This window comes from Fusarium falciforme, chromosome 4 (genome assembly GCF_026873545.1).
Source record: "Fusarium falciforme chromosome 4, complete sequence".
Taxonomy (NCBI): Eukaryota; Fungi; Ascomycota; class Sordariomycetes; order Hypocreales; family Nectriaceae; genus Fusarium; species Fusarium falciforme.
The window spans coordinates 2,923,547-2,951,518 of NC_070547.1; the positions used below are offsets into that span (position 1 = coordinate 2,923,547).

The 27,972-nt window shown below is 53.7% G+C and overlaps 8 protein-coding genes across 8 annotated transcripts; 2 read left to right on the forward strand and 6 right to left on the reverse strand.

Moving 5' to 3' along the window:
• Positions 1-10: 10 nt before the first annotated feature.
• NCS54_00563700 (Hypothetical protein) lies at positions 11-2,285 on the reverse strand (the record flags this gene model as incomplete). Its single annotated transcript, XM_053151132.1, has 4 exons — positions 2,130-2,285; positions 1,842-2,037; positions 201-1,790; positions 11-138 (listed from the first exon to the last, which is right to left on the reverse strand). The coding sequence occupies exons 1-4, from the start codon at positions 2,205-2,207 to the stop codon at positions 11-13; spliced, it is 1,992 nt and encodes a 663-aa protein (XP_053007107.1). The 5' UTR covers positions 2,208-2,285.
• A 915-nt stretch (positions 2,286-3,200) lies between these two features.
• Positions 3,201-3,905, reverse strand: NCS54_00563800 (Hypothetical protein; the record flags this gene model as incomplete). Its single annotated transcript, XM_053151133.1, has 3 exons — positions 3,765-3,905; positions 3,526-3,685; positions 3,201-3,469 (listed from the first exon to the last, which is right to left on the reverse strand). Exons 1-3 carry the CDS (start codon positions 3,810-3,812, stop codon positions 3,201-3,203), a joined length of 477 nt encoding a protein of 158 aa, XP_053007108.1. The 5' UTR covers positions 3,813-3,905.
• A 2,406-nt stretch (positions 3,906-6,311) lies between these two features.
• Positions 6,312-8,158, forward strand: NCS54_00563900 (Calcium/calmodulin-dependent protein kinase; the record flags this gene model as incomplete). Its single annotated transcript, XM_053151134.1, has 6 exons — positions 6,312-6,579; positions 6,761-6,812; positions 6,904-7,111; positions 7,210-7,366; positions 7,422-7,807; positions 7,862-8,158. The coding sequence occupies exons 1-6, from the start codon at positions 6,573-6,575 to the stop codon at positions 8,156-8,158; spliced, it is 1,107 nt and encodes a 368-aa protein (XP_053007109.1). The 5' UTR covers positions 6,312-6,572.
• Positions 8,159-8,782: 624 nt separating this feature from the next.
• On the reverse strand, positions 8,783-10,014 carry NCS54_00564000 (Hypothetical protein; the record flags this gene model as incomplete). The annotated part of the gene is made up of 2 exons (XM_053151135.1): positions 8,783-9,670; positions 9,724-10,014. The coding sequence occupies 2 exons, from the start codon at positions 10,012-10,014 to the stop codon at positions 8,783-8,785; spliced, it is 1,179 nt and encodes a 392-aa protein (XP_053007110.1).
• A 2,638-nt stretch (positions 10,015-12,652) lies between these two features.
• Positions 12,653-14,736, reverse strand: NCS54_00564100 (Histidine--tRNA ligase; the record flags this gene model as incomplete). The annotated part of the gene is made up of 3 exons (XM_053151136.1): positions 12,653-13,072; positions 13,139-14,358; positions 14,403-14,736. The coding sequence occupies 3 exons, from the start codon at positions 14,734-14,736 to the stop codon at positions 12,653-12,655; spliced, it is 1,974 nt and encodes a 657-aa protein (XP_053007111.1).
• A 2,483-nt stretch (positions 14,737-17,219) lies between these two features.
• On the forward strand, positions 17,220-21,829 carry NCS54_00564200 (Hypothetical protein; the record flags this gene model as incomplete). Its single annotated transcript, XM_053151137.1, has 13 exons — positions 17,220-17,375; positions 17,431-17,508; positions 17,564-17,591; positions 17,647-17,707; positions 17,759-17,813; positions 17,863-18,198; positions 18,248-18,418; positions 18,471-18,565; positions 18,612-19,320; positions 19,371-20,763; positions 20,820-21,135; positions 21,188-21,743; positions 21,803-21,829. 13 exons carry the CDS (start codon positions 17,220-17,222, stop codon positions 21,827-21,829), a joined length of 3,981 nt encoding a protein of 1,326 aa, XP_053007112.1.
• Positions 21,830-22,093: 264 nt separating this feature from the next.
• NCS54_00564300 (Hydrolase-4 domain-containing protein) lies at positions 22,094-23,368 on the reverse strand (the record flags this gene model as incomplete). The annotated part of the gene is made up of 3 exons (XM_053151138.1): positions 22,094-22,879; positions 22,933-23,073; positions 23,144-23,368. The coding sequence occupies 3 exons, from the start codon at positions 23,366-23,368 to the stop codon at positions 22,094-22,096; spliced, it is 1,152 nt and encodes a 383-aa protein (XP_053007113.1).
• Positions 23,369-24,154: 786 nt separating this feature from the next.
• NCS54_00564400 (Hypothetical protein) lies at positions 24,155-27,289 on the reverse strand (the record flags this gene model as incomplete). The annotated part of the gene is made up of 5 exons (XM_053151139.1): positions 24,155-25,190; positions 25,241-25,365; positions 25,419-25,553; positions 25,619-25,638; positions 25,693-27,289. The coding sequence occupies 5 exons, from the start codon at positions 27,287-27,289 to the stop codon at positions 24,155-24,157; spliced, it is 2,913 nt and encodes a 970-aa protein (XP_053007114.1).
• Between the last annotated feature and the right edge of the window lie 683 nt (positions 27,290-27,972).

Sequence of the window (27,972 nt, forward strand, 5' to 3'; positions counted from 1 at the left end):
TGCTGACCTCTCAGCTTGTCGAAACGGGCGCGGGCGCGGGCGTGTTCTCCTTCGCAAACGATTCTTTCTCGATCGCCGCATCCATCATTCTATTCCCGCTTATAATAGATGTTGTGCAAATCACGATATTTCTTCGTCCTGCCGAGCAGTTAGACATCGCATCCAATCGCCGGGAAATTGGGAACTGTGAGAGTACTTACCTTCCTCCTGCTTTGCGATGAATCTGAGAGCAGCAATTTCAGTAAACGTAATGCCACCGACAAAGACGACAAACACGGTCTGCTTGTTGCCGCTTCCGGAGAGCAACGCCCTCGCCTTGACCGCCTTGTCCTCGCCCTTCTGGTGCTCATAGAACGTCTGTCCACGAACGTGCTTGACTGCCTCGTCGAATCCCTGCCATCCTTGCGTGCCTACTCCAGGAGGTACCCCCGCCGCGCTCGCGCCGTTTCCTCTTGTTACGGAGAGTAGATACTGCTTTTGCAGAATGCACTGTACAAGTCGGATTGAAAGAGGCGCGTATCCGCTATACACATACGAGATGTCGTTCGGGTCGTCCTCCTGAACCTCATCAACAATGAGACGTAATTGTTTGCGTAGATAAGTGTAGTTGGTCTTGTTGCCAGTTGCTCCCGCGTTGCCTGGGATGGGGATCATACCAGCCAATGGCGATGACTTGGACAAGAAGAGTTGTAGCTTCTCGAGATTGTTGAGCGTGAGCAGGTGCTGATAGCCGTAGCCTTGGAGGACGAGCCGTCTGAATTGGTCAAATTCCTTGGGCCTGATGCCTCCTGATATGCACGAGTAGATGCAGAGCAGCCTCAATGTCTCCCGTATAGGGGCATCTCGTGCAATCAACTCCTCGATGCCGTCGAATTGGCTCGACGGATCAGCACCTGCAGCAAGGTTCTGCTGTACCTCCAAGAGCCCCTTGAAAAGATCCGTCCGAGTGTGCTTGATAATCTCTTCGGCCAAGCCGGTGTGGATCCTCGCGCTCTGTTGCTCTTGTTGATACCCTGGTAGCTGACTGACAAAGTCCTTGAGCTCCGCAATGGTCTTCGTTTTATGTTTACTCTCGTAGTCGCTCTGCACCTTTTGTAGCCGCCTTGCAACTTTGTTGAGCAAACTGCCAACTATTGCAAAGTTGGCGTCTCGCAATTGTTCGTAGAGTTTATCACTTGAGTCTAATTGAATCGTTCGCTTGCGGCTTTGTGATGTTGCTGCCGAAGATTGTGCTGGCGCGCCAACCACTGTCGTATCGACCTTGGTCTGGTTGTTCTGAATCTCAAACACCTCGTCGATAAGGCCCTCGTATGTGAGTTGAGTGAGTAGCGGTGTGACAAAGTCGACCTCACGGTCGATGATGATGACGCTCTCGTTGGTTGTACTGGGGGACAACCCAATCTTGTTGGCTTCTGTCGCATCCTCGCCGGCGAGGAGCTCCTGGCGCATACGTGCGAGTAGATCTGCGACACGCTTTGCATTGTCACCTTTTCCAATGATGCGAGGAAATAGGCCGTGGTTCTGCTGAATCTCCATGAGGGCTCTGGCCATGAGGAAGTTTGGTGTCACATCTTTCGAAAGGTAGAGGTCGCGGAATGAGTCGTCGAGCTCCAGGGACAGGACATCCTTCTCCAGAGGGAAGAAGGACAACGGAAGCTCAGAGATGTTTACATCGCCTAGAACGCCGGCCTCTTCCAGGAGCTTGTCGGAAACGAGGGTTCGTCGCGGGACCCAGAAGATGTGAAAATCGTGCGCCGTCTGGCTCTCGCGCTGGACACGTTTGATCTGGGCTGAGCTTATGGTCAGATTGTTCTTCCAGTAATAAGAGTAGCTTCACAAACCTGCTATTGCCTCGGCATGGCGGCCGCATTCGCCTCGGGCAATGAAGACAACATTGCGCTGGCTGGTGTCGACATTATCGTTCTCAAGGATAAAGAACTTGTCAACGCCATACTCTTGAAGCACGGCGACTTTGACTATAATTCCGATTGGGCCGACGAGACTCCGATCAAGGACAACGTTCTTCTTTCCGCGAACCTAGATAGAGTCAAGTGTGAGCTGAGGCAGCAGCGCAAAGGACCCGGGTGAGGCTCGTGGGGCACGGCGGTGGGGAAGAAGGCTGTACATACACCTTCGAGGAGATACAGCAGGTCTTTCCGAGCCTTGTTGCGGATCTGCTCGGTGCTGAATTCCGTGCGAGGAGCCATGAAGGGCAGCTCGGCGCGGTTGGTGGGGGGAGTTGAGAGACTGGGAAGATGGAGTGAGCGGCGGATGGATATGGATGCGAGATGATGGGATGGAGGTCCGCTGTTGGAGCTTCCATCCTGATGACGGCAATAAAGTGGGGAGCTTCCAGCCACTGCGGTCCTCGCTAGCGTCCACTGACCGGGACCTTCAGGCAGCCCCGATGGTGGGGCCGATAGCCGGAGATGCTTCATGTGAAGAACCTTCTTGCGACACCGCGTAAGTATTGTAATGGTTGTTGAATGAATTTTATGGTTGAGAGATTTATACCAGTATTCTCACGTATGGCTTTTAGTTGCAAAACCATTTGACAAAATGCCACACCTCAAGACTTAGTCCGAGGCCTACCCTGGGTCTATCTACACGATCAACAACCATCAATCTAATTCTGTATGTGAGTTAAGAGATAGTGATAGTCTCACGTGTTCTGATGTTGATAAGGAAATATCCAAAAGACCCCCAGGGCTCACCTTCCTTATTATGTGCCTGATAGAGGGGTTGTTGTCAACCCCGGCATCTCTTGTTGGGCTCCCCTGTTCAATATTCTTGACAGTCCACAGCCACATAGCCAGTCAATTAACAAAACACAGTATAGGATGCTTCAGCATGCTATCTTAATGGCCTTGGAGCCTATTTATTCATTATATGGTCACAGTGCTTATGAGGCATCCGCTAGCTGCTTCTTCCTGATATCCATGCTCGATCAAGTCCTTTTCACCTGACGCACTGTAGGTAGGTTCGACGCTCATAGACAGCCCAGCCGGGCACGTATAAATCGGCTAAAATCTTCAAAAAAACGGCCGTGTTCCATCAGTAAACGAAAATGCCATGCCTGTTTCCCTTGTCTCCGTCGTCGCCGGTGGTCGTCCCAAACGCCAAAAGAATGCTGTGTAAATACCAAAGTCGGGATTTCGTCCGTTTTGCCCTCCGGGAGAGATTTTCAACCCATTTCCCCCCTACACGGTGTTATCGTGGTAAAGGAACTCGATGTCGCGGGGTCGCAGCTTGTTTCCTCGTACAAAGTCCTCGTCACCGGGGGGCCGCTCGTTCTTGTCGTTGCTCGTCAGCATGCTCTGGATGCTCATGCAGACACTTTGGACACTCTGGACAGGGCTCCAGCCCTGCTGGCCGAGCAGGTCGAGGCAGATGATGCCGTTGGAGTATATGTGCGGGTGCATGGGGATCGGACGGTCGGGTCGTAAATCAAATGTGACTTCGGGGGGTTCTGGTTAAAGTTAGTAGGGCACCTGGTGTCGGAGCACGGAGGATCCATAAGCGTACCTATGGGGTACATCTTGGGGAAGTGAAACTTGAGCCGGTAGATATGGCCTTTGTAGAGGGGGTTCTCGTCGAGGACTTGGATATCGAGGTACCAGTCGCCGGCTACGCTGTCGTCACGGTCCAGCAGCTTGATGCCCGGAGGCAGACCGTCCTTGTGGATCTGCGGGGCGCCAGACGAGGAGTGTCAGTTCGGCTCCCAGTTGATCGGGCCAGGGAGGGAGGGAGAGAAGAGAACGAACCTTGCCCAGCTCCTTGACCAGGCGCCTGTCTCTTGTGGCTCCAGCCATGATTGACCGTTTGAGAATGTGCTCGGGGAGTCTGGGTATTGATTGATTCAGCGGGAAAGGCGTCGATGGCGATGATGTGCGGGTTGCAGGTGGGAGGATTTGTCGTCGGGCATGCTCTGTGGAACTGAGAAGCAGAAACACCACCTGCTGGGAGGGGCCGCTTGCGGCGCTGCACCCACATTGGATGCCCCAGAGGTACCTTTACGACCTGGCAACAGCCTCAAAGCCTGTCGCTTCTGCGTGGCTTAGCGAGGCTAAACAGTTGGCGGCTAGTCTCTGCAAAGGCCTCGACTCTGGTTCTTTCGTTTGAGACTTCGTCTCTGACTTGTTTGTACCGCCCTTTTCGCCAAAAGCTGCGTCCAGTCGCTGTCACCTGGTGATATCATTCAAGCAAGGACTCGACCCATAAATCCGATCGTGTTGTACTATTGGATGGCGCCGATCATGGAGGCATTCAGTGAGACGTCCTGATGTGACATCCATTCATTGTTTGGGCTCTCGCAACGCAAAATTACTTGCGACAGTGAATAACGTGCTTTGCATTCATGCGAATAACATGCAACCGGCTACACTTTCAAGACCTTTGCCAGTATCTACTCTGACTTCAAACAAGGCAATTTGCTGTCCCTGCAGACGCCAGCGGCTACCAACATGTTTGGGCTGTATGTGACGTGGTCGGCAGACCTCCCTGCTCTTTGGTTAGGCATATACACTAGGAACAAGACTGCATGCTTCTAACCTAGATGATCATCAGAGTAACTGGGAGACACTAATCATGAAGGAATCTAGATTCTTCCTTATTGATTGTGTGCCAGGCGCAGCGACGTGGCAAGGTCTGAAGTTCCTATTGAGATATCGCCAGAATCAACCTGTGGCGCATCCGAGCCCATTGCATTCAAACAGACATTCTCCATCTTCGAAGCAAGCATGGAGTTGAAGAATATGTGGTGAAAACAGAAATTGTCTCGGGGTTTCTAGACCTGCCAAAACGGGGTCTAACTACCTCAACACTCACAGAGGTTTTCATCCGATCTTTCTAAGTGCGCATCAGACGGAATCACCGAACATGTACAGACAGGAGCACATATGTAAGTCTTCAGCAACCAAAGGACGCTCTGAAGATCAGGAGGTGAAGGGCCAACCTAACGACTGTACGTCTTAGTTGCCCTCGAGTCGCTTGTAATAATCCGCATTATCACAAAAAATCAAGCTCGATGCTGTCCAAAGTGAGGCCTCAAGGGTAGCCATGACCTAGGCCAACATGAGCGTAGCATGTTCGATCGTCTTGTAAGACTCACAAAGCCAGGATATGAGAGATGATATCCATCATCCCGGATAACCTACGATATGATGAGATTACTGCGAGTCTTCGATTGCGCGGGTGTTGAAACGCTGACTGTACTGGATGGGCAGTTCCATGCAAGTTCCGTGGTGCCGATTGGTAGATGTGCGTATGCGCTTACAGTACCCATGATCTTAGCCAACTGCGGGTAGATATCGCCAGGAGCAGTAAGAAGTCAAATAACAACTTGACTGATGCTGCGCTGAAGGGTTACCCAAAGACTAGGGAGTTCGTCAAAGACCTGGACATGTCTCGACAAGGCAACAGATCTTCGATTGACTGAGGCCTCCGTCAACATGGGATATTCGGAGTCATGAATAGCCATGCCAAGCTAGACAGCCTCGTAGGGCTGGATCCGTCTGATGAGGCATTCCTCCTATCCCCAATTGGAAAGACGCAGGAGGTGAGCAAGGAACTCGGCATATCCATCCACAGGATTGTACGAGTGTCAGTTGGATCAAGGGCTTGCGAACCTGGAAAGACAAGGTGCTCAGCCACACGGCGTTTGGCGAGAAAATGGATCCATTGCCATCTCGAAGCGGACCCTCCTCAGGTTTCCATTTTTCCCACATGATGAATACGGAGGGGCCAACAAGGAGGAGACAGACAGGACTGGGGAAGGCACTCTCTGGAGGTTGCCGGAATGCTTCATTGGCAGATGAGATGACAGACAATCTGACATGGCGCGCTCAGCCTCTCTGTGCAACGGATCGTTCGTTTCGCGGCTGCATTTGCGGCTGACTGAGCCACAGGCGTAACTGGCTCAGCCTGACGCATCCATCCATCCATCCATCCATCCATTCATCATCCGTCCACATACCATGAGCGGGCTGGGATGGATGGAGTGAACGGGATGGAGTGCATCCCGAGAATCCTTGGATGGAGGTGCGGTCGCCCCGTCAGGACCGTCCATGGTTCAGGGGGCGCTAGTGCTAAAGTCCCCTAACGTAACAACGGGAAAATGGTGCGCAAGGCACCTAAACTTTGCTGACGACAAGCAGCCCCAGCCCAGTGGGCGTCCATCCATCCACTGGATGCCCGGGCAGGGCCACTGAGGAGGGGAGGCCGCTGCAGGGAGTCCGAGCAGGTCCATTCAGTTCAGCTCAGCTGTCGCAAGCTAATTAACAAGGACCTCCCATCCTCGCCCATTGTCGTCGTCTCGTCCCCTCCAGCTCCACGCCCGTCGATATCCATCCATCCATCTCACCTACTTAGGTACTCTCCCTCCTCCCTCATCCCCAAGGCTTCGTCGCCCTCCGCTTGGACTCTTCCAACTCCATTGTCGCACGGCAGAGCGCCTCGGCTCCGGATACCGACATCGCATCAGCTTACGGGCTCGCCGTTGCTCCCGTTGTATCTTTTTTTCAATCACCAAAAGCCCAACGGGAACTGGACGCTACCCCGCCATAAGTGCCACCATGAGCTGTAAGTTGCGACTATCCGCAGCCTCATTCCTCTCCCCGCTTTGGCGCCGTCAGCTTCTCTTCTTGTCCTGCCTCTCTTGCGCTCGACATCGTGTTCTTGTGCTGGCAGTTCGGGCCTCGTCGTCGCTGTTCCTTCACACACCTTGTGATCCATTTGCTGACCATGGCTTCCACCTCGATAGTCGCAGGCATGCTGAACCGGCTTCACGGCCAACCCGAGAGCTACGATAAGAAGTACGCAACCCGAACTACCCTCCCTCGCTCCACCCGAGTCCAGATCCAGTTGCAGTTCCAACAGACCCTAACAAACAATCTTTGCGTATAGGGCCAAATACAGATTCGGTCGAACTCTCGGTGCTGGAACATATGGTGTCGTTCGTGAGGCTGATGGCCCCACGGGCAAGGTGGCCGTCAAGATTATCCTGAAGCGAAATGTCAAGGGTAACGAGCAGATGGTCTACGACGAGCTCGAGATGCTCCAGAAGCTCAAGCATCCTCACATTGTCAAGTTTGTCGACTGGTTCGAGTCGAGGGTAAGCTCCCCTCCCCTCCCCTCCACCGCGCTGCGCTGCCACCTCGGGCACGTACCCCTCGTTCACCCACATCAAGCTTACCCACCTTTGTGTTGCAGGACAAGTTCTATATCGTCACACAGCTCGCGACCGGCGGTGAGCTCTTCGATCGTATTTGCGAGCAGGGCAAGTTCACCGAGAAGGATGCCGCCGAAACCATCAAGCAGGTCCTGCTTGCAGTCGATTTCCTGCACAAGAACCAGATCGTCCACAGAGGTACAGTGATGCGGGGCAACCATGCTGTACCGCACCAACTGACGCGGCTCAATAGATCTCAAGCCCGAGAACCTGCTCTACCTGAGCAAGGACCCCGACTCCGATCTCGTCCTTGCTGATTTCGGCATCGCCAAGATGCTCGATGGTAAGGGCGAGTCTCTCAAGACTATGGCAGGCTCCTTCGGCTATGCCGCCCCCGAAGTGATGCGCAAGGAGGGCCACGGCAAGCCAGTTGATATGTGGTCCATGGGTGTCATCACCTACACCCTGCTCTGCGGCTACTCTCCCTTCCGAAGCGAAAACCTTCAGGACCTGATCAGAGAGTGCACCGATGGCTCTGTCGTTTTCCACGAGCGATACTGGAAGGATGTCAGCAACGACGCCAAGGACTTTATCCTGCACTTGATCAACCCCGACCCTGATGAGCGCTGGACTAGCGAGGTAGGATGACGCACGCAGGCTGTGGAAGATAAGACGGCTGACTTTACCATACAGGAAGCCTTGGGCCACATCTGGCTCAGCGGCAAGAACGCCACCGACCACAACCTGTTGCCCGAGATCAAGTCGTTCCGCGCGAGAAGCCGCTTCAGGCGCATCATCGAGAAGATCAAGCTCCAGGCCCGAATCCAGAAGCTCAGGGAGCAGGAGGAGGATCCCGAGAACTCGGATCTTTCGGCCATTTTCAGCGAGGTCGCCAGAGCCAAGCTTGCCGACGACAAGGAGGAGAAGGAGGTGTTGCGTGTCACCGAGGAGGTCCAGAAGGAAGCCAAGCGCCGCAGCTTCCAGGCTTAAAGAGAATCATTGCATTTACAAACTACGGGCGAAAGGCCATGCGGCTGCATGTAATCAGCCGGGTATTGAAGGGATTTTGGGTCTATAGTTGATGCCGCCGAAACGGGCTGGTATGAGCCCGCTCGAGAACGGACGGGACCAGCAAGATGAGATGGATAGGAAGAGGCAGGTCATTACAAGTGATCATATCGTATCGATTTGATTGGAAGCGTTTTGATTTCAGGCAATGCTTTGAAAAAGGTGACAATAAGGAGGCGGTGAAATCAAGTCATTCATCTTTTGAATCCGTTACTCGTTGTTCTCTACAGAAGTGGTATCGTTAAAGCAACCAACTACTCGCCCAATTCCTGCTGCCCTCAAGATCCAGTCTTTTCCTATGGGCACAACTAATCCTTTTTTAATAAAGATCCAGTCTTTTCTTGCCAAGCAGGTACCTATACATCCTATCCTCCAATTCGGCGCTCGTTTTCCTCGCCATATTTCTGCAATTATTCCTCGTGATATCGTTGAACTCTTTTTACATACACACATACATACATACATGATTGAATAGAACAATAACTGTAACCTCCAAGACCTTATCAACACCGAAAAACATCGGAGAACTGATGTGGTGGGCAAAACTCAGTCTACCAGGTCCGCCACGGCGCTCTCCCGAAGCTCCTCATAGCGCCGCGCATCGAACCGCTTCCGTTCCCACCCCTTGGCTCGCAGCCGCTCTATGCGGGCCTGCAGTTCCGGTGAGCGGCCTGCATCGATGGAAGGATGCACAGGATGCACCACCATAACCGAAACAGGAGATGGTGGCACTGCCTCTTGAGCGACGATCTCAAGAAGCTCTGACTCAATAAAGGTCAGATGCCGAAAGACCTGTCGCTGCAGGCTGGTCAGAAGAGCGCTGTAGCGATGCACCGAGCGCGCGTGGCGGAAGGGGTCGAGTTCAGAGTCGGAGTAGGAGACGGACTCTGCCGGGGCAGAGCGTGGGGTGAGGCATGATCGGGGGAGAGGGGCCGAGGGCCGGATGGGTGCCGGCATGACGGACGACTCGGCGTCAAGGGGATCGGGCGACGCTGAGCGGACGGAACCCAGCAAGCTGCCGAGACCTAGGGTCGGCGAATCGGGGCGCTCGAGGAGTTCGACGGGCGCATCGCTAAAAGTCACACGCTTCTTGCGCTTGGGGCGAGGTGTGTCCTGGATCGACGAGATAGAGGAGGCTGGGGAGGCCCCGTGGGATGAGGTCCATGTCGACGAGGCATAGGAGCTGACTGAGCTGTCGGCGGAGTGAAGACTGGGGAGGGTGGTGGTAGTGCCAGAGGGTCTGCGGAGGAGGGCTGGACCGACAGCTGAGTCGGCAGCGTTGATGAGGGTGGAAGCGCGTTGGTAGTGATCACGGGCCTGGTGAAGGAGGGAAGTGCGTGTTGCAGAGCCTTGGTTAAGAGCGCGGGCGAGCATCTCCAAAGAGCTGGCCGCGTAGAAGTGAAGGTAGATGAGATAGGCAGGCTCAATGACACTCTGCATCATGTTAGTTGTCTATATGGTGATGATCAATCTCAACAGTGACTTACAGAGTCCTTGATGTTATCCAAGATCTCACAACATCGAGTCGCACAGGGACGGTAGCGGCGGTTGAGATACTCTCTCTTGACGTCGGCGATAGCCTTGGACCATTCATCGGAAGTGAGCGGCATGCCATGTAGCGACTCTAAGAGCGACTGAGGGAGGTAGTCGGGTGACTTGGCCTCGGCAGCCGAGGCGCGACAAGACTTCTGGCGCATCGACATGGGCAGCGAGGTAGATCGGGATGGCCAGGTCGGGGTGGTGGCTGGGGGGATTGCGTGAGGCAACAGAGCAGCCATGACGGTGAGTGATATCCTACACAAGGGCAGGAAGAGGGCTCGTATCCGGGGCTTGGTGGTCGAGACCTAGAGGTAGAAGTGGAGGCAGAGGCTGTTCCGGGGGGCGTTGCGATATAAGAGCCCGGACTGAGGGCGGCGGCGCGCGTGGCGTGGCGAAGGTTTGTGTGGCCAATATGCCAATATGTTGTTGCCCGTGATGGGTACAGTAGGTGGTTTGTCAATCCTTTCAGCTCTTCGTGGGTCGATCCTATGGGGGGATAGATGACTGGGGACCTGATGGGTAGGACAGAGTCTAAAGGTCTGTGACGTGCGAGATGTCTCTGCTTAGGCACCCGTCTCTCGGGGCAAGGAGGGGAGGGAGGAATCCGCGTCTGAGTCGTCCGGCGGGCTGATTGGTGAGACAATGTGTCAATAAATGGCGGCGACACAAGGTGTAAGTGAGAGCAGGAGGAGGAGGATGCTGTAAGAGGGCCGGGCCGAGCTTGAGTGTGCGTTGCTGCGTCAAGAACCAGAGAGGAGAAGCAGCAAGTCTGGTCGGCTGATGAGCGGGCAAAGAAGAATTTCTGAGAACAAAAAGTCGATCTGTGCGGCCAAGGTGGTTGCGGGTAGTTAAAGAGATGACAATGGAATTCATAGACATCCGAAAGCGGTTGGTGTTGAGTATAGGAGCGCCACTTGGGCGAGCCATCTAGCCAGTCCAAAAGTTGACCAGGTGATGAGTACAAACCAAATACTTCTAGCGTCGATGCCACTCTGTCGTCGGGAATACCGACCTCTGGGGAACGAAGATCGCTCCTAGGCTTGGTCTCGTCCTTGTGTCAGCGGCGCCGAGCTCTTGGCTGGTTGCTGGGTGGTGTTGCGACTTTGTCGTGATGACGATGATGAGTCGTTTGTTGGTGTAAGTGAAGGCGTATCGTAAATGAGGGTGAGGAGAGAGGAACACTGGAAATGAAAGGAATTCTCTGAGCCTGTGGATTCGAACAAAAGAAGGTCAAGATTCCATGAATCCCAAGGTTGTCGTACGTTGGCCGTCGAGCAGGCAAGCAGACTAACACAAAGACATGGATACAATAGCCAGACACCACACACACCACGCTCTCACGGGCACACACACACAAACCCGATGATGACAAGTTTAGCCTCTGTTTTCTACCCTCACTCGAGGGAGAAAAGTCGGTCTTATCTTTCTCTCAGTTGTGCCCCATCCGACGTGTCGGGTTCAAAGAGAGACACCGCTGCAAGGGATTTTGCACACTAGTTTCCTTTCCCCTGCTCTGATGGGGAACACCATAACTAGCAAGTCTCGCATGAAAAAAGGAAGACGATCAAAAGAAAAACCCACGATCTTTGCGGAGCTCGACTGGTCCGGCTAGGGCCTCGGTGCGGCGCCGGCCTTCCGGGAGATCATCCTGACCCTCCTCTCCCCGCCGCCCGCCGCCTGTGCCCGGCAGACCCACGCTTCGCCTGAGCCCGTCCTTGTTTCCAGGTGGGTTTTTTTGCTCTCCCTCTCCCTCGGGCTTGGGCCGGCACTTGCATCAGGAAGAAGAAAAGAACCCCTGGAGTTGGAGGTCGGTGAGCCTTGAGGATTGGCGGTGACGCAGAGGGAAGTGGAACTCTCTGGACCAAGGGAGAAGAGAGCAGAATGACAGAATAGCGGACAATAACGAACAAAGAGAATAGACCTCATATTGGTCTGCTCTCGCCATCGGTCCCGCGAAGGGTGGCGTAGCAAAATGAAACGCCAACCTGTCGGCTCCAGATGGTCGGGATGGCCATGGGCAACCCCAATAGCCAAGGTTCAATTCCCAAGCCTATTGAGGACAGAGCTTTGTGGCACGGACAGCGCGGGACAGTGACACGAGAGAAAACACACGGCTCATCCCGCTCGACGGTTGCAATTGCAGCTCCCTTGCCCAGCATCGGTGCGTGCCCTTCAACTCGTTCGAGCTGGATCTTCGAGTATAACTGCTGCCAGAGGCGCACAACTTTCATGGGACCTGCGTCTCGGTTAACATGAGCCTCAATCGGCCAAGTATCCATCACGCGCGCTCCCTGCCTCTTGTTTTCGGGGTCTCCATCAAGCCCTCATCGCTCGAGAACGTCGGATGGGACGTGGGCTGGGGGCTGGGGGGCTGGGCGCGGAACGTTCTGTACCGCATTGAGCTGGCTGGCTGGCTGGCCATCTGAGGTGCCCACGCGTCTTGGTGTCTCCCTCCTGCCTGGGAGACGCGATCAGAAGCCCCGTCGTTGGAGGCTCTATGCTTTTTGTCACAGACTGAGACCTTGAAGCCTCGCTTGGTCGATCAAACAAGCAACCCCCTCTCTGTCGCAGGGAGAAACTGGAGTGGCGGCGCTAGGTTAAGAATGGATGCCACGGCACGACGTTTATGATAGCGCATCACGGAATAACCTCTCTTTCCGATGCGGAGGATTCGGCAGACGGGAGGCAGATCCAGACAGAACAGGTACTTACCCAGATAGTATTGAGGTGAGATCCTTCCTTTCCTTCCATTTTGTCAACAACCCCATAGACTCCTCTAGACTGGCTGTTTACCTCCATCTATCAAATAACACAGAACGCCTTGACCATCAATTCTTGACCATCATTTCAACTGTTTTTTATTTTATCACGTCGAGCCTATGCGGCGGGATTTGTAGGAGTTTGCTCCTCTGCCGCAGGGCTCGCCTCAGGGACGGCAGCTTCAGGAGTGGCAGCCTCTGGTGCAGCCTCGGGTTGGGCCTCGTTCTTCTTCTCTCCATCCTTCACCTCATCACCCTTGATGCCGTGGACTACCCGCAGACCTTCAGCTTGTCTGGTCAGGTGGTCTAGCTCTCGCTTTCGCTGGAGTCGGACCTTGACCTCCTTGGCCATATCTGCGAGATCCACAAGGATACCCTCCTTTTCGGGGTGGCCATCCTGGAGTCCCATCTCCTTGATCTTGACCTTGCCTGACGCAACCTCATCATCGCCAAGGAAAATGGCAAATGGGACACCGTTGGCCTCAGCCGCCTTGAACTGCGCTGGCAGCTTGGGCTTCACCTTGTAGAGGAACTCGGCCTGGGAAACCGTGTTAGTACTTCGCTTTTGCTCACAAATTGTGAGTCATGGGCATCATCAACCAACCTTGATGCCAGCCTCCCAGAGCTTTGTGCAGACCGACATGCGCTCCTTCAAGAAGCCCTTGCCAAAAGCCATGACGTAGACATCAACATCGTTGCCACGGACGGCCGAGTTCTTCTCGGCCGCCATCCTGGCCTTGGTGATGGAAAAGATTCGGTCAACACCGAAAGAAATGCCGACGCAAGGGATCTGGTTCTTGCCAGAGAACATGCCGACAAGGTTGTCGTAGCGGCCACCAGCGGCAACACTGCCTACACCGACTGTGGGGTCGCTAGAACGGTCATCGTCGTCAGATCCCTTCTTGCCCTTCTTTTTCGAGGGCTTGGGGGCCTCATCCTCGTGGCCGGGCGCCACTTGAGGAGCAGATCCCTCTGTGACAACCTCATAGATAAGGCCGGTGTAATAGTCAAGACCACGGGCCAAGCTGAGATCGAAGGATACCCGGTCCAGCACGTTGAAAGCCTCGAGATACTCGAAGAGTAGAGCAAGATCTGCCATGCCCTTCTTCATGGACTCGTTGACTGCCAGGCTCTCGTTGTTCTGCAGCTTCTCGAGGAGGTCCTGCTTGCCCTTGAGAATAACCCACTCGCCAATTCGGTCAGCCACCTCGCCGTCGAGGCCCTTCTCTTCCGTCATCTCCTTGCGAACATCAGCCCACGGCAGCTTGTCCAGCTTGTCGACAGCAGAGGAGATAGTGCGAATCTTGTCCTCAGGCACACCGCAGACCTGGAAAATACCGTCGAGAATCTTGCGGTGGTTCATCTTGATCGTGTAGGCGCCGTTCCAACCAAGTCCCTCAAACACCTCAGAGATGATGCGAATGACCTCGGCGTCGGGCAGCATAGCGTCGTAGTTGCCGGCAATATCGAAATCGCACTGGTAAAACTCTCGCATTCGGCCCTTAGTCATGGCGGGCTGATCTCTGCGGTAGACCTTGGCAATGTGATATCGCTTGATGTTCTGGATGTCCTTGTTCATGGCGAGGAAACGGGCGAAGGGGACGGTCAAGTCGTATCGGAGGGAGCAGATCTCGCCGCCCTGGTCGGCGAGGTCGTAGATGAGCTTGCTGTCCTCGCCATACTTGCCAGCGAGGATTTCTCTGAGCTCGAAGACGGGGGTATCGATGGTGACTCCGCCGTGGCGCTTGAAGACCTGGGTGATGGTGTTGAAGATGTGGTCACGGATGACCATATCCTTGCCCTCCCCTCCGCGCAGTGTCAGGACTTGCGATTCGCGGTCGGATGTATCATGGAGGGGACAAACTCACAGTCCTTTGTGCCCTTGGGGGTCTTGAGCTCGAACTTGTTCTTGGGCGCCATATTGTGTGGTTGTTGGGATCTCGTGGGACGCGGGGCAGTGGTGGAGGAAGAGGAAGAAGAGTGGCGGGGCTGAGAAAAGCCTTTGATGGAGGGGCCCAGGCCGTTGACGGACAGACAAGGACGGCGGCCTAGACAGGAAGGAGGGCCGTGGGAGGATAGATATGAGACAGAAGAAGCAGCGGCAATGGATGTCAATGGCCGTGCAAGGTAATAAGACGCAGTTGAGGACGTCAATGTTGATCTGGCCAGAGAAAATTTGGCCGAGGCTGGCTTTGGCTTCATGCCTTGACCTTTTGGTGAGAGGACGTGAGGCTTCTATGCCAAACTGGAGCCCACTCTATGACTGGTACACGGGCTGTCCTGTAGTCATGCAAGCGGCGGGCGATCCAATGCGTCACGCTTTTTCTGACCCGACCGACCTGGAGCAGAAGCCAATTGTGCCTGGTCCAGAAAATTTTCCACGGCAAGATGACTCCCGTCCATCCATGGCCCAAAGAGAAACGACTTGGCGGGGCGTCTACTGTACGGGCTGGTTGTGGCCTGAATTATGGGCAGCCAATGCCCTGTATCTAAGCTTGATCCCCTGTAATGGAGGGTTATGAGGGGCAAATGCGAGGGGCAATTTGTTTAGATGGTCAGGGTCCTGGTCGGGCGGGTTTGTCGTGATGAGATCTATCCGACAAGGCTGACGTATCACGGCCTCCCCTTTCACTCATGCTTCAAGCCTGCAGGACGATCCATGGGAGCTTACCTATGTATTAAGCGAGGAATGCGTCCTCAACTATCTGCAAGGTAAACAGCAACCTTAAGAAGACACGGTTGCAAACATCCAGCCAATTTGCGAGTCAAGGGGCTCACAACTGTGCGCCTCAATAGCTTTGTCACCATGGCTCGTTTTCGAAGTTATCACGGGTAGCGCTGTTCCACAGACAAAGGATTCTTAACTTGTTTTGTGAGGAAATATGATCTTTCTTTCATCAGAGAGTTCAAGTCGTGCCATCAGAGAGCCGATACCTATGCTTGAAAGAAAAGACGTCCGGCCTTGTCTCCCCAAGTATTGCTACTCCCTTTCAGCTCCGGATGCGGGCTCTGTTCCCGAACATCCGTCTCGAGTCGTGCCCCCGGTTCCGTGGAGTCGCGGGTCCTTGTTCTGTAAGTGAAACGGCGTGTGGATGGTCCTTCACCGGGATGCCCCCAAAGCAATGTGAATCATCCGTTCCGTGTCGGAGCAAAAAGGCAGACGCGACGACGAGCTAGTTGAAGAGGCAACCACTGCCGAGTGACGCCAAAATTTCCCGTCGACTCTATTGGCGAGGCCAAGAAAGATGGCGCATCTGCTTTGCGGTTTGGCTTTTTGCGGGTTTTCAGCCTCGACATGTGGTGAAATTGCATGAGGCCATGAGGCGTTGGCGTCGTCACCACGGGGTCGAGTAATTTAGGTGCCTTGGGGTTAGTGTCACTAGTAAGGCAGACCTTTTGGTTCATGATACTTTTGTTTCTGATACCAAAACGTGTCTAGCATCACTGTTGGATAGATCTATGTCCTGTCCATTTGTTTCAGGCGTCTGACAGACTTGGTGAATCGGCGCGCCGAGATTGTTGCCTGTAGGTACGGATACTTGGCCTCCATGGAATTGACGGAATCTGTCGATGTTTGATGATTTTTTTTTAACCAATTTGAATAACCATAGCTATCAACGAGTCTATAATTGAAATAATGTCTATCTGCAAACAAAACTTCTTCTTTAAGGGAAAAAGAATTCTATACGCGGATTGGGGATTCGTTTGATAATTCATCATCCTTTGGCCTCGAGGTTGGCTGTGGCGTCCTGTTCATTAAGATCTAGACAGATTACAGTCCCACTAAATATGCATATTCCCACTCGTTAATTGGCTTGGTTTGCTCGCTCTCGTCGGATTCAACAGCAACCCGAACCCGAGTGCTTACCCGTGGGTCTGCTGGGATATCCAAATGACCCTCCCGCTATTGGCTCGTGGCAGATGAAGATGCAGCTAATGACTTGCCAACGGCCTCCCGCCCCATGACGATATCCACGCAGTCATGATGGCACTGCGAGAGTCTGGGTATCTCTTCCTCACACAGCAGAGACGCCTGTCGTCTTGGTCTGGATTAGGGAATTTACGCGATGTGATGCGCGACCGTGCCCCGTATTGTGTCCTGATTTAGGAATCCAGGCACCCGTGATGCTTGCTTGCTCATCGCCCAGCAATTCCTAACACCATCTCTTAAGCGAAGCTGACTTGGAACCCCCTTTGCGCGTTGTAGGACCATCTCGACGATCACTTAAGGACTGCTTCGAAGCTCGAGCCCTCGAGTACAAGACGCAGCTGCCATCCCGTCACGTTTCTCTTTACATGTTGAAGACGTCGATATTCTCCACGCCCACTCAGACCCTGAGACATCCCATGTCATCGTCGATTTAAGGTCTTGTCGCTTGCTGCAAACTAACGCTATTGACTAGCGTCGTATTTCGTATCAACCGGGCTTCCATCCAGACCCCCCTTGTTGTACTTGCCTCTTTAGGGGACACCCTCCCAAACGCTCCTGTCCCATCTCAACACCTCGACTCGAGTGCATCATTCATTTATCCTCACATTCTATCATCTTCCATTCTGCCATCTGTAATTCTTTTATTTTCCATCGCTCCCTTGTTCTATCATTTTTACACTTGCAATCTGTCCTGCCTTGCGTTGCTTTTGCTTAACCACATGTCGATGGGCTCATCGCCCAGGTCGCCGCCGACATGAGTGCCATGGATCGTGAACATATCAGCGAGAAGCCGGATACCTCGTCCTCATCGGGCCCTCAAAATTCGGTTCTACAGAATGGCACAGAGGAAAAGGCTCAGACTGAGGCCAAACTTCGCCCTGAACGGACGGCGACCTTCAAGGATTACACGGTACCTCTCCTATATCACGGCGCGTTCTTGTGGTATGCTGACAAGTGGTCTATAGAGGGTTTTCACTTATGCCACAAAATGGGACTTCCTCGCGTACGCCGCTGGAGTGATTGCTTCCATCGGTGCCGGTGTCGTATGTCTCCTTTCTCCCTCAAGCAAGTCGGCCGTGAATCACTGACACCTTTCAGACCCTGCCGTTGCTGAATGTGGTTTTTGGTTAGTAGACCTACAGACCTCGCAACTGATCTTCTTTCTAATTCTTACCCCCTAGGCCAATTCGTGGGCGAGTTCACCAGCTTAACGTCCAGTATCAAGACTACCCAACGGCTCGCGTATGTTTGAATGCTGGCCCAAGCCAACTATCGTTAACAGTTTCCCGTTAGGCTTTACATGTTCTTCCTGTTCCTTGCCCGTTTTATTCTCAACTCTATTAATAAAGTATGCACTTCAGCCCTGTGTGGAATCTGTCAATACTTACCCAAGTCAGTTCGCCTTCCGCATGATCGGCATCAGGCTATCTTCAGCCATCCGACTACACTACTTGCAACGCCTATTCGGTCAGAGCATTCATGTTCTCGATTCTATGCCCCCAGGTTATGCTACCAGCACCATCACTTCCACCGCCAATGTTCTACAACTAGGAATCTCCGAAAAACTGGGCATTTTTGTCGAGTACAATGCCACCATCGTCGCGGCTCTCATTGTTGCTTTCACTAAGAACTGGTCTCTCACCTTGGTAACAGCATCGGTCGTCCTATTCTTGTTGCTTGTTCTTGCAGTAATTCTTCCCTTCATCTTGAAGGTAAACACACGGGTTACAAGGGTAAGCAATGGTCATTCATTGACGAACCACCTTGTTGACAATCTTCCAGGCCGAGGGCAAAGCGGCTGCAGTTGCCAGTGAGGCACTCGCGAGTATCAGAATGGTAGCCGCGTGCGGTGCAGAGACACGCATTGCGAAGAAATACGCTGCATTCGTTGAGGAAACAAGGAAACACGCTCATGTCCTTTCCCCCCTTATCGGAATCCAAACTGGTTTGATCGTAAGTCTACTGATGAGATAGAGAAACCGTTTCCTCGTGCTAACCTGGCCAGTTTTTCGGACTGTACGCTAGTTTCGGCCTTGCCTTCTGGTACGGGGTTAAATCTCTTGTCGAAGGCAGGGTGGGTAATATTGGTGACATTCTTGTGTAAGTGTGCTTTGTGTATACAGTTGATCCTTACTGATGAGACCAGTGTGCTTCTCTCCGTCATGATGATTGTCATCTCCCTCGAACGAACCTCGACTCCTCTTATCGCTGTTGGAAAGGCAACTGTCGCCGCCTGCGAGTTCTTCATTGTCATCGATGCTCCCCAGCCGAACAAAGGTAGTCTGAAGGAGCCCGATGTTTCATCCACCGAGGACATCGTTTTCGAAAACGTCACGTTTGCATACCCGAGCCGGCCGCATGTGCGAGTCTTGGACAATTTGGATTTGCGGATTGAGGCTGGCAAGATCAATGCTGTGGTTGGTCCGTCTGGCTCTGGAAAAAGTACCATTGTTGGTCTCATTCAGAGATGGTATTCCCTACAGGAGCAACATGTTCTAGCCAAGGCCATTGAAAAGGAGAAGGAGAATGGAAAGAAGAAGAAGAAGGATGATGACGACGACGTAGACGGCACGCCTGAACCCGAACCCGAGGAGACAGGACCTGCGATCGAACTCCGTGGCCGGGTTTCCACTTCAGGACACCTCTTGGATGAGATCGATCTGAAATGGTGGAGATCCCAGATTGGACTTGTTCAACAGGAACCGTTCCTCTTCAACGACACGATTTACAAGAACGTTGCTTATGGGTTGGTTGGCACTCAGTGGGCGGATGAACCCGAAGACAAGAAACGGGAGTTGGTAAAGGAGGCGTGCAAAGAAGCCTTTGCGGATGAGTTCATCGATAGACTACCTGATGTAAGTGCTGGTCTAGTTCACTGGCAACCCCCATGCTAACTCGCTTCAAGGGCTACGATACTGTGGTTGGCGACAGTGGCGCCAAGATGTCTGGTGGCCAACGACAACGGCTGGCCATTGCCAGATCGATTGTGAGGAAACCGAAGATCCTAATCCTTGATGAGGCCACCAGTGCCATCGATGTTCGCGGCGAACGAATTGTGCAGGCCGCTCTCGACAAAGTTGCTCAGAATCGAACGACGATCACGATTGCCCATCGACTCTCCACTATCAAGAAGGCGGACCGTATTATTGTCCTGAAGAAGGGTAGGGTTGTCGAGTCTGGAACGCATGATAGCCTCATCGCGATCGATGGCGGAGTTTATTCTGGCCTTGTTCACGCTCAGTCGTTGTCACTCGGGGAGCCGACTGACGCAGCCGAGGAGGTTGTGGACTACGCTGACAAGCCTGGGTTGGCTCGTATCAAGAGCATCGCAGCCTCCGAGGGCGAAGCCGGCAAAGAAACGCCCATCGAAAAGACTCGAGGCATCTTTAAGAGTTTTGGGCGGCTGTTCTTCGAGTCCAAGAATGTGTGGCCATTCTTTGCCATCACAGTCGTGACTGCGGCTTGTGTAGGAGCTGCAATCCCCCTTCAGGCGTGGCTTTTTGGACAGATTATTTCTCTCACGGGAGAACTCGACATCCTTCTCAAGATGAGAGAAGAAAACGGAGGTACAAACGCGCAACTCAATTCTCAAGTGGAAGATAAACACTCGGATGGCAATTTCTGGTCCTTGATGTGGGTTGTCCTGGCCTGTGGAGTTGGCGTCGCGTACTTTGCCGTCATTTACGTTGCAACTCACATGTCCACCATCATCCGCGCCAAGTATCAGCAGCAATATTTTGATGCTGTCATGTTCCAGAAGACATCCTTCTTTGATCACGAAGATCACTCACACGGCACCATGACATCTCGGATCGGGCAGGATCCGAAGCAGCTTGAAGAACTCATGGGGATGAACATGGCCAGCGTCTACGTTGCTATCTTCAATGTGGTGGGTTCTATCGCCATCGCATTTGCCTTTTCATGGAGGCTGGCCCTTGTGGCGTGCTGCGTCGTGTTGCCCGTCATGCTCGCATCGACGTACTGGCGCTTCAAGTACGAGATGGACTTCGAGAAGATGAACAATGAGGTCTTTGCGGAGAGCTCCAAGTTCGCGTCAGAATCTATTGGTGCTTTCAGGACCGTGACTGCCCTGACACTGGAGGATTCTATCTGTGCGAGATACGAGACTCTGCTCCAGGAGCACGTCGTGTCAGCCTACAAGAAGGCCCGATGGGTGAGTATCATCTTTGGCTTCTCCGACAGTGCAAGTATGGCTTGCCAGGCTCTCATCTTCTACTATGGTGGCCGGCTTGTGGCGGAGGGCACTGTTGATGCTCTCGCATTCTTTGTTTGCTTCAGTAAGTATTCGATCACTCAAGCATTTTCATCAATACTCTGCTGACTCTTGCCTTAGTGGCTGTGATGCAGGGGGCAGAGGCGTCGGGTCAAGCTCTCGGTTTCGGACCCAATGCTGCACAGGTGACGGCGGCAGCGAATCGCATCCTCAACATGAGAGAAACGCGGCTTCAGGACAAGGTCTCGACATCGCAAGAGATCCCAGATACGGAGGGCGGAATGTCGATTGAGCTAGACAACATCCATTTCAAGTATCCATCCCGAAGCACGCCTGTGTTTAGGGGTCTCAATCTCACCATCCAGAAAGGCCAGTTTGCCGCCCTCGTGGGCGCATCTGGATGTGGAAAGACGTCGATCGTGTCTCTTCTTGAAAGGTATGACTTCTGACCATGATTGTTCATGCTGTTACTGACAATGGATGTGCAGGTTCTACGACCTAGACAAGGGCCGCATTCTTCTTAACGGCAAAGATGCTACAGACATCAACGTGTACGAGTACCGAAAGTACTTCTCCCTTGTTGCGCAAGAGGCTACTCTCTTCCAAGGTACCATTCGGGAGAATATCTTGCTCGGAGTCGACCCTTCGTCCATTACAGACGAGCAACTCCACAAGGTCTGTCGTGATGCCTCGATTCACGACTTTATCGTCTCACTGCCCGAGGGCTATAACACCAACATTGGATCACGTGGAGTCTCTCTCTCTGGAGGGCAGAAGCAGCGAGTAGCTATTGCGCGTGCGCTTATCCGCGACCCCAAGGTTCTCCTGCTCGACGAAGCCACCAGTTCCCTCGACTCGGAGAGTGAGAAGCTTGTGCAGGCGGCGTTCGAAAGGGCTAGCGAGGGGCGCACGATGCTCGTGGTCGCTCACCGATTGGCCACTGTGCAGAATGCGGATGTCATCTTTGTGTTGGGTGATGGACAGCTGCTAGAGCAAGGAAGCCATGCTGAGTTGTTGAAGCAACGGGGGGTTTATTGGCACATGGTGAGTGATTCCCTCTTGCTAAGATTTCCGGAGATCGTGGAGCTAACCTTGGTCAACAGTGTCAAAGCCAGGCTCTGGATAGATAAGGCGAGGTGGGCGTTGAAAGAATTGTACGATAATCGAAGGCATCACATCACCACAAGTCTCGCAGCAGACGTTTCTTTGGTGACTAAAAGTTCATATACTCTGCTCTGCATCAGATCCTCAGAACGCCCCGATGGCAAGAAGAATACAGAGGAAAATCATTACCCAACTCCCTGCTGGCGCCTCTCTAAAAGGTTCCCCTGATATCTAATCCTCTCATGACGAATGACGATAAGGAACATGACCCATATCTAACATGAAAGCCGTTACGCCTTGACGTGCCACATGTCATCAATCTCTCGGAGAATATCCCCCACGTGCGTCATGACAAAGTCGTGGCTGCCAGGCAACACGCGCCAGCGCACCTTGTCCTCGCCACCAACCAGAGGCAGCGCATCACGACGGTAGTCTTCAACGTTGATGATCTCATCGGCAGCAGCCAGAAAGATGGCAGTGGTGCCAGGGGCACGCTTGGCTAGCTTCTCCCACGCCTGGTGCTGCTCCGTCAGGGGTGCAAAGCGAATGCTCGACATGAAGGCCGGGACGAAGCCGTGGTGATTGACCACCATCCAGCGAACATACTCCATCACACGCTGCTCCAGGGGCGTGGCACGCTCACCAGACGCGGGCACGACCTCAGCCTCAGCAACGGCCACAGGCGGCGGAGTGGTGATGCTCTCGATGGCCGTCTTGTCGGATTGCCTCGCCGAGGCGGCGATGGGCTGCTGAAGCCGTCGACGCGTGGCTACGGCGAGGATACGCTCCGGAACCAGACCAGTTTGGAAGAGGAAGCGGGAGACGTGGCCGAAGGAAGCGGCACGGATGAGGCCTGCAGGAGCCAGGAGGACAAGATCTCGGACCAGGTCAGGAAAGGCGTTGGCAAAGTGAACGGCGATGCCACCACCAAGGGAGTAGCCGACGAGACGGAATGCGCCGGTGCCGGTCCAGGCCAGGGGGCTTGAAGCCAGGGCGAGGAGCATCTGGGAGACGTAGAGGCGGGCATCATGGGGGAGATCGGCCACACCATCTGAGAATCCACGGCCAAAGAGATCCTCATCATGTTGTCAGTCAAGGTCATTAGGGCAACAGAGGAAGAGGGACTTACAAAGAGCATCACACGGTAGCCTCGCTTGGCGATTGCGTTGGCTAGAGGCGCAAAAGTGACACACGGGGTGCTGATTCCGTGAACAAACAAGACCTTTTCTCCATCCTCAGGGCCAAACTCATAGACCCTCATGCTTCCATACTTGAATCACGGTGTTAGCAGTGGTCATGATGCAGCGGCTCCGGTGTTCGGGGCGGAGGGGCCCACTCACCGGAGTCTCCACGTCTCGGGCTCCGGGGAACTGGTCCGGCTGGTAGACAAGGTGTCTGGTCTCGTCGGCGCGGCTCTTGGCGTAGACGCCCTCGCTGAGGGGATTGCGGATTCTGCTTGGGCGGGCAGGGTAGAGAAGGGCACGGGCGAGTGCGAGGAAGGAGACGGTGGCCAGGACGGTGGTGGTGGCCACGAGGGCCGGGCTGGCGACGTCTTGGGAGGACATTTTTGGAGTAGGTTTGAGTGAGGAAAAGAAAGAAAGAAGAGTGAGATTGTAAACGTGCTGAGCTGGCAAATCGAAAGATTGAGGGTATCTCTCACGAGTAACACAGACGGTTCAGTTCCAAGCCACCTTTCTCCCCTTTTCGGAGGGGTATGGTAGTAAGCAGGCCCTCCCTCTCCTATCGCACCCTGATTGTAAATGAGACAAGCCACAGATTGCAAAAGCCACTTGGATTCGTCCAACGCACGGAGGGATCGACAGGGACGAGAAGGAAAAGTACAGCAAAGAAGTAGAGAGAGGTTCAAGTTTTGTTTGCTCGGGGCTTCAAGGATAACGTCACCGTTATTTTAGTGGCTTCCCGGCTTGGTCGGCAAGGAAGGATGGAACCCAACTGATGCACGCACACTGGGAAGGTGCGATGGTGGATGGTGGATGGTGGATGGTGGATGCCACTGCAGGACGGGTGTCCCCGCTCTGAGCCGCCTGGGCAGGTACAGACTCAGGTGCAGCTGCCCTGTCGGAGGCCAGCAACTTTCCGAACAGGGACTACCCTCACTGGAAACCCTGCCACTACATCGCCATATCCCGCCCACGTGGAGCATCATGTGTCGTCTGTATAATGCGCATCCGTCCACATGGCAATCAATGACAATATCATGTCTGTCTCTTGTTAAATGCAACTGGCCTGTAAATGCAGACATCAATTAACGTAAATCCCGGGGTATCTCGCACGTTTCCCATTATCCAACCAACCAACCAACCAACCAACCTTGACATAGATCGCTTCCATTATCCCAATCCGACCGCCCACGCAGCGTTTCCAAGCTGCCTTATCAACACGCACAGGTTCTCGACAATGGCCGGAGCTGTGCTTTGTCCATTTGAAAAGTTGGTCTTTAGCACCTCGTATGCTGCTTCCATACTTGTCTTTGGATCCTCGATCGCTGCCTCGGATGCTCCCTCGCGTCCGCTGGGCCCACGGATGATAGGCCGGCCCTGCCCAAGCGTGATGAATCTCTGCATCACTATCGACTCTGGGTCGTCGAGGTAGACCTTTTCCAGCGGCAAGGTCGCATTTTGTCGACGACTAGCCCGGGTCACCACACCATAAGTCCACAGGGCGAGCGCCGCGTGATGGACCCCTACTGCATAAAAGTTCTTCAAGTGACCAGCTGGGAATAGTTTCGCAAATCGCAAAACCTGGCCGGCGCAACTCACAGCTGCGCGGGAGTCGGTAGACTCAGTCCACTTCTGTAGCACGGGATAGACTCGCCGTGCCTGATCCTCTCCCTCCTTGCCCGCGAAGAGCTGAAGGTCATCTAGCGACACGTGCAGGTTCATCATGAGCTGGTTGAGCACCAGCCGCTCCTGTGCAGAAATCTCAGGCCAGGTGGCTGTCGTTGACTGAAAGGCCTGAAGATCCTGGACTAGCTGCTGGTGTCGCGAGCCAAGCAGAGAGCCGTAGCCTCCGATGGCGCTTGTCGTGTAGGTTCGCGTTCGGCAAGCCGAGCTCAGACATCTGAACTCCAGAATCAGGGCCCAGAATGCGTGAAGATAGATTGCTGTCGAGAACTGCACGTCCACCCGGTGGCGGTTCGTGGGAAGGAGGTTCACGTCATAAAGAAGATCGCCTACTGATGGCGCCCTCTTAGTCTGTCCCGCCTCTCGCTCGAGGTAGAGGCCCTTCCATTCCTTTGCCGTTTTGGCATACCAAAGCTCCTTGGCAGCCGGTAGAGGAAGTGTAAGCTCAGCATACGACATGACAGGGTTTGTCAAAGCTGTCATGGACTGCTGGCTATCTCGGAGGAAGCAGTGAAAGACAAGTCTGTTGGGGTAGGTTAGCACCTCGCCATGGGACTCAAGGCTTGTATTTACCGTTTCCACTTCTCCATCTCGATCCAGCTCCTCCATTTCTGCTCTAGAATGGCACCTTCATCTGCAGGGTCGACCGAAATCAAAGGGTAGGAGGATCTCTGAAGCTTGCCACGATATCGCATCATCTGTACTGCGTCAGCATAGTGCTCAATTAGAAGCGCTCGGCACTAGGTCATACCGTGACCGGAATATTAACGTGACATTCGGCAATCTCCATCTTTCGTCGATTCCCACTCCAGAGACCGGCGTCCTGGCCAAGAATGATAGCTTGAATAAGACCTATGTTCAATATTGTCTCATTGTTCATCTCGAACTACAACAGTCAGCTGCTGGACAAAACGAAAACCAGTTTCAAGGGCCGTAATTCTGGGCACATACTCGGTTAGGCATAACGAGACCTAAGCAAGATCGTTAGCATATCTTTGCAGTACCATAAAGAGAATTCTACTTACGGACGGACTCTTGCAGAGCATATCCGAACTTGCGTAGGGTCGAAACTGGCGCCAACACAGCACCACCGACTGCTGCGCCAGCTATCCATTCCGGCTCTTGTTCGTTCAGCTTGAAGGTCGGAAAGTGTATCCATTCCGATACTTGATTAGTGTGGGAGTTGAGAAAGATGTGGACCATTGTATCCATGACATCTGCCGAAGGAAACGATGAGGATATGCGATTCGACATGGAGTCTGGTCGACAGGCACTCAAGACCACAGCCAAGACTCGGTCACGGGCTGACAGATCCAGTTTTTGGTCTACCACTTTTTGCAGTCCCTTCTTGGCCGCCTGGGCTTGTATACTAGCAACGTCTCTATTTGGGACGGGTAGATTTGCCTGCTCGCCATAGGCGTTGTCGTTGGCCACGGGGTCCCATCTCCAGGGAGACACGTCCCAAGCATTGACCAAACTCTGACGCATCTGTGCAATATCGACAGAGTTGTCCGTTTCAGGGGTCTCCTGTTGGACCGGCAAGGTGTCAGTCATGCCATCGGTATTCCAGTGATCCAGCAGACCAAAATCCATGTCTGAGAGCTCGAGGTTGCTATCATCGCAAAAGTTCAAGACAGCAAGCCCTTGGTTCTCAGCCATTTTGGCAGAGTGGTCAAACTGTTGTTGTTCGTACAACACATCTCGGAGGAAGTCGCAAAAGGGAAGGCGGTCCACGGCCACTGGTCCCCCTGCGCCAGGCTCGAGTTTGGGTGCCAAGCCATCTGGGATGGCGTGATCTCCAACTGTATCTGGGGTAGATAGTTGGCCAGAGTCCGAATTCAATGGAGGAGTCTGTTCAAGTGGAGAGGTTCTTTCAACAGAGTGGTGAACCTGCAGCGTTGAATCGGGCATACCAGCCATTGGATAATCGGCAGAGAAGCTCGTATTGTCGCGTTCATCGCCGTAGGGCGTGTTAGAATGCCCGTTGGCAGATAAATGCATCAAATGCATGGCAGCGGCTGAGCCAGCCTCGGCAGAAACGCACGTCAACCCCCGACGAACGCATCTCTGGCAAGGCTTCTCTTCCTGACATTTGACACGGGCAGAAGCGCATGCTTTGCAAGCGTGGGTTACACGACCAGCGCTCGGAGAGGTTGTGGCACGGCGTCTCTTCTTGGACGAGTCATTCTCGTGATTTGTCTCGTGCCGCTTCTTCAGATCCGCGCGCGCAAACGTCTTGCCGCAGACGCCGCAGGCGAAGCGACGGCCAAGAGTATGCGTCTGGACATGACGCTGAAGATGCTCAGGTCTCGAGTAACGGCGCCCACAGTCACCGCAGGCGTAGAGAGATGGCCCCGTGTGCGCTCTGTTCACAGCAGAACTAGGCGTGGCTGAAGCGGGATTAGGAGGCGTGGTGGTGGGCGCAGACGAGGGTTGTCCGATGGCAGTGGGGTTGAAGGGCCTCGCACCAAGCGCAACAGCAGGACCAGGCGGAGGCGGATACGGCTGAGACGAGGCAAAAAGAACCGGAGCCGAAGCAGTGTTCGGACCGGAAGTGGGATCGGGGTTCGGACGTGGAGGATCGAGAATGTGGGAGAGGCTCGAGAGCGAGGGACCAGACATGGCGCAGTCAGTCAGTCCAGGGCGGACTTGAGTGTCCAATTGACGGGGGGTTATAGCGTCGGCATCGGCTGGCAGCGGTAAATCTATACGGGGAGGGGCCTTTAATAGGGCCAAGCGGGATATAGAGAGATGAATACGAGGCGAAGCAGTAAGGTTAAGTGTAAGTGTAGGAGAACGAGTGGTAGGGCTGGGGTGAAGTGGGAACGGCAGTCCGGATAAGGGAAGCCTCTTGGGGGTTGATGGATATAAGCAAGGGTAGGAACGACCGAGGCAGAGAATGCGACAAGAGAAAGGAGGGAAAGAACGAGAGGGAGGAAAAAAAAAATAGTAGCAGAGGAAACAAACAACCCAAGGTCAGACGACGGCAATACCCGACATAATCATCGACTAAAAATCAAATCACTGCATGCATGATTTCGCCTCACAGACAAGACCGCGATCAATTGCGTGGTACCGGGGAGCAGGAGTTGGGGACCTGACATTAGCAGCCCGCTCAAGACGCCGCGATTTGGGGCGACGTCCGATGTCGTCGTAAGCTCCGTCCACAAGTGGCCGGGGTTTGTGATGGGGATAGCGTCAAAGAATCGACCCTGCGCTGCGCTTAGGTGTGCTGCGTGCTTGTGTGCGTACGTACCTGGCCCCATCCATCACCCATGGACTTGACCCCGTTGATGAAACCATTA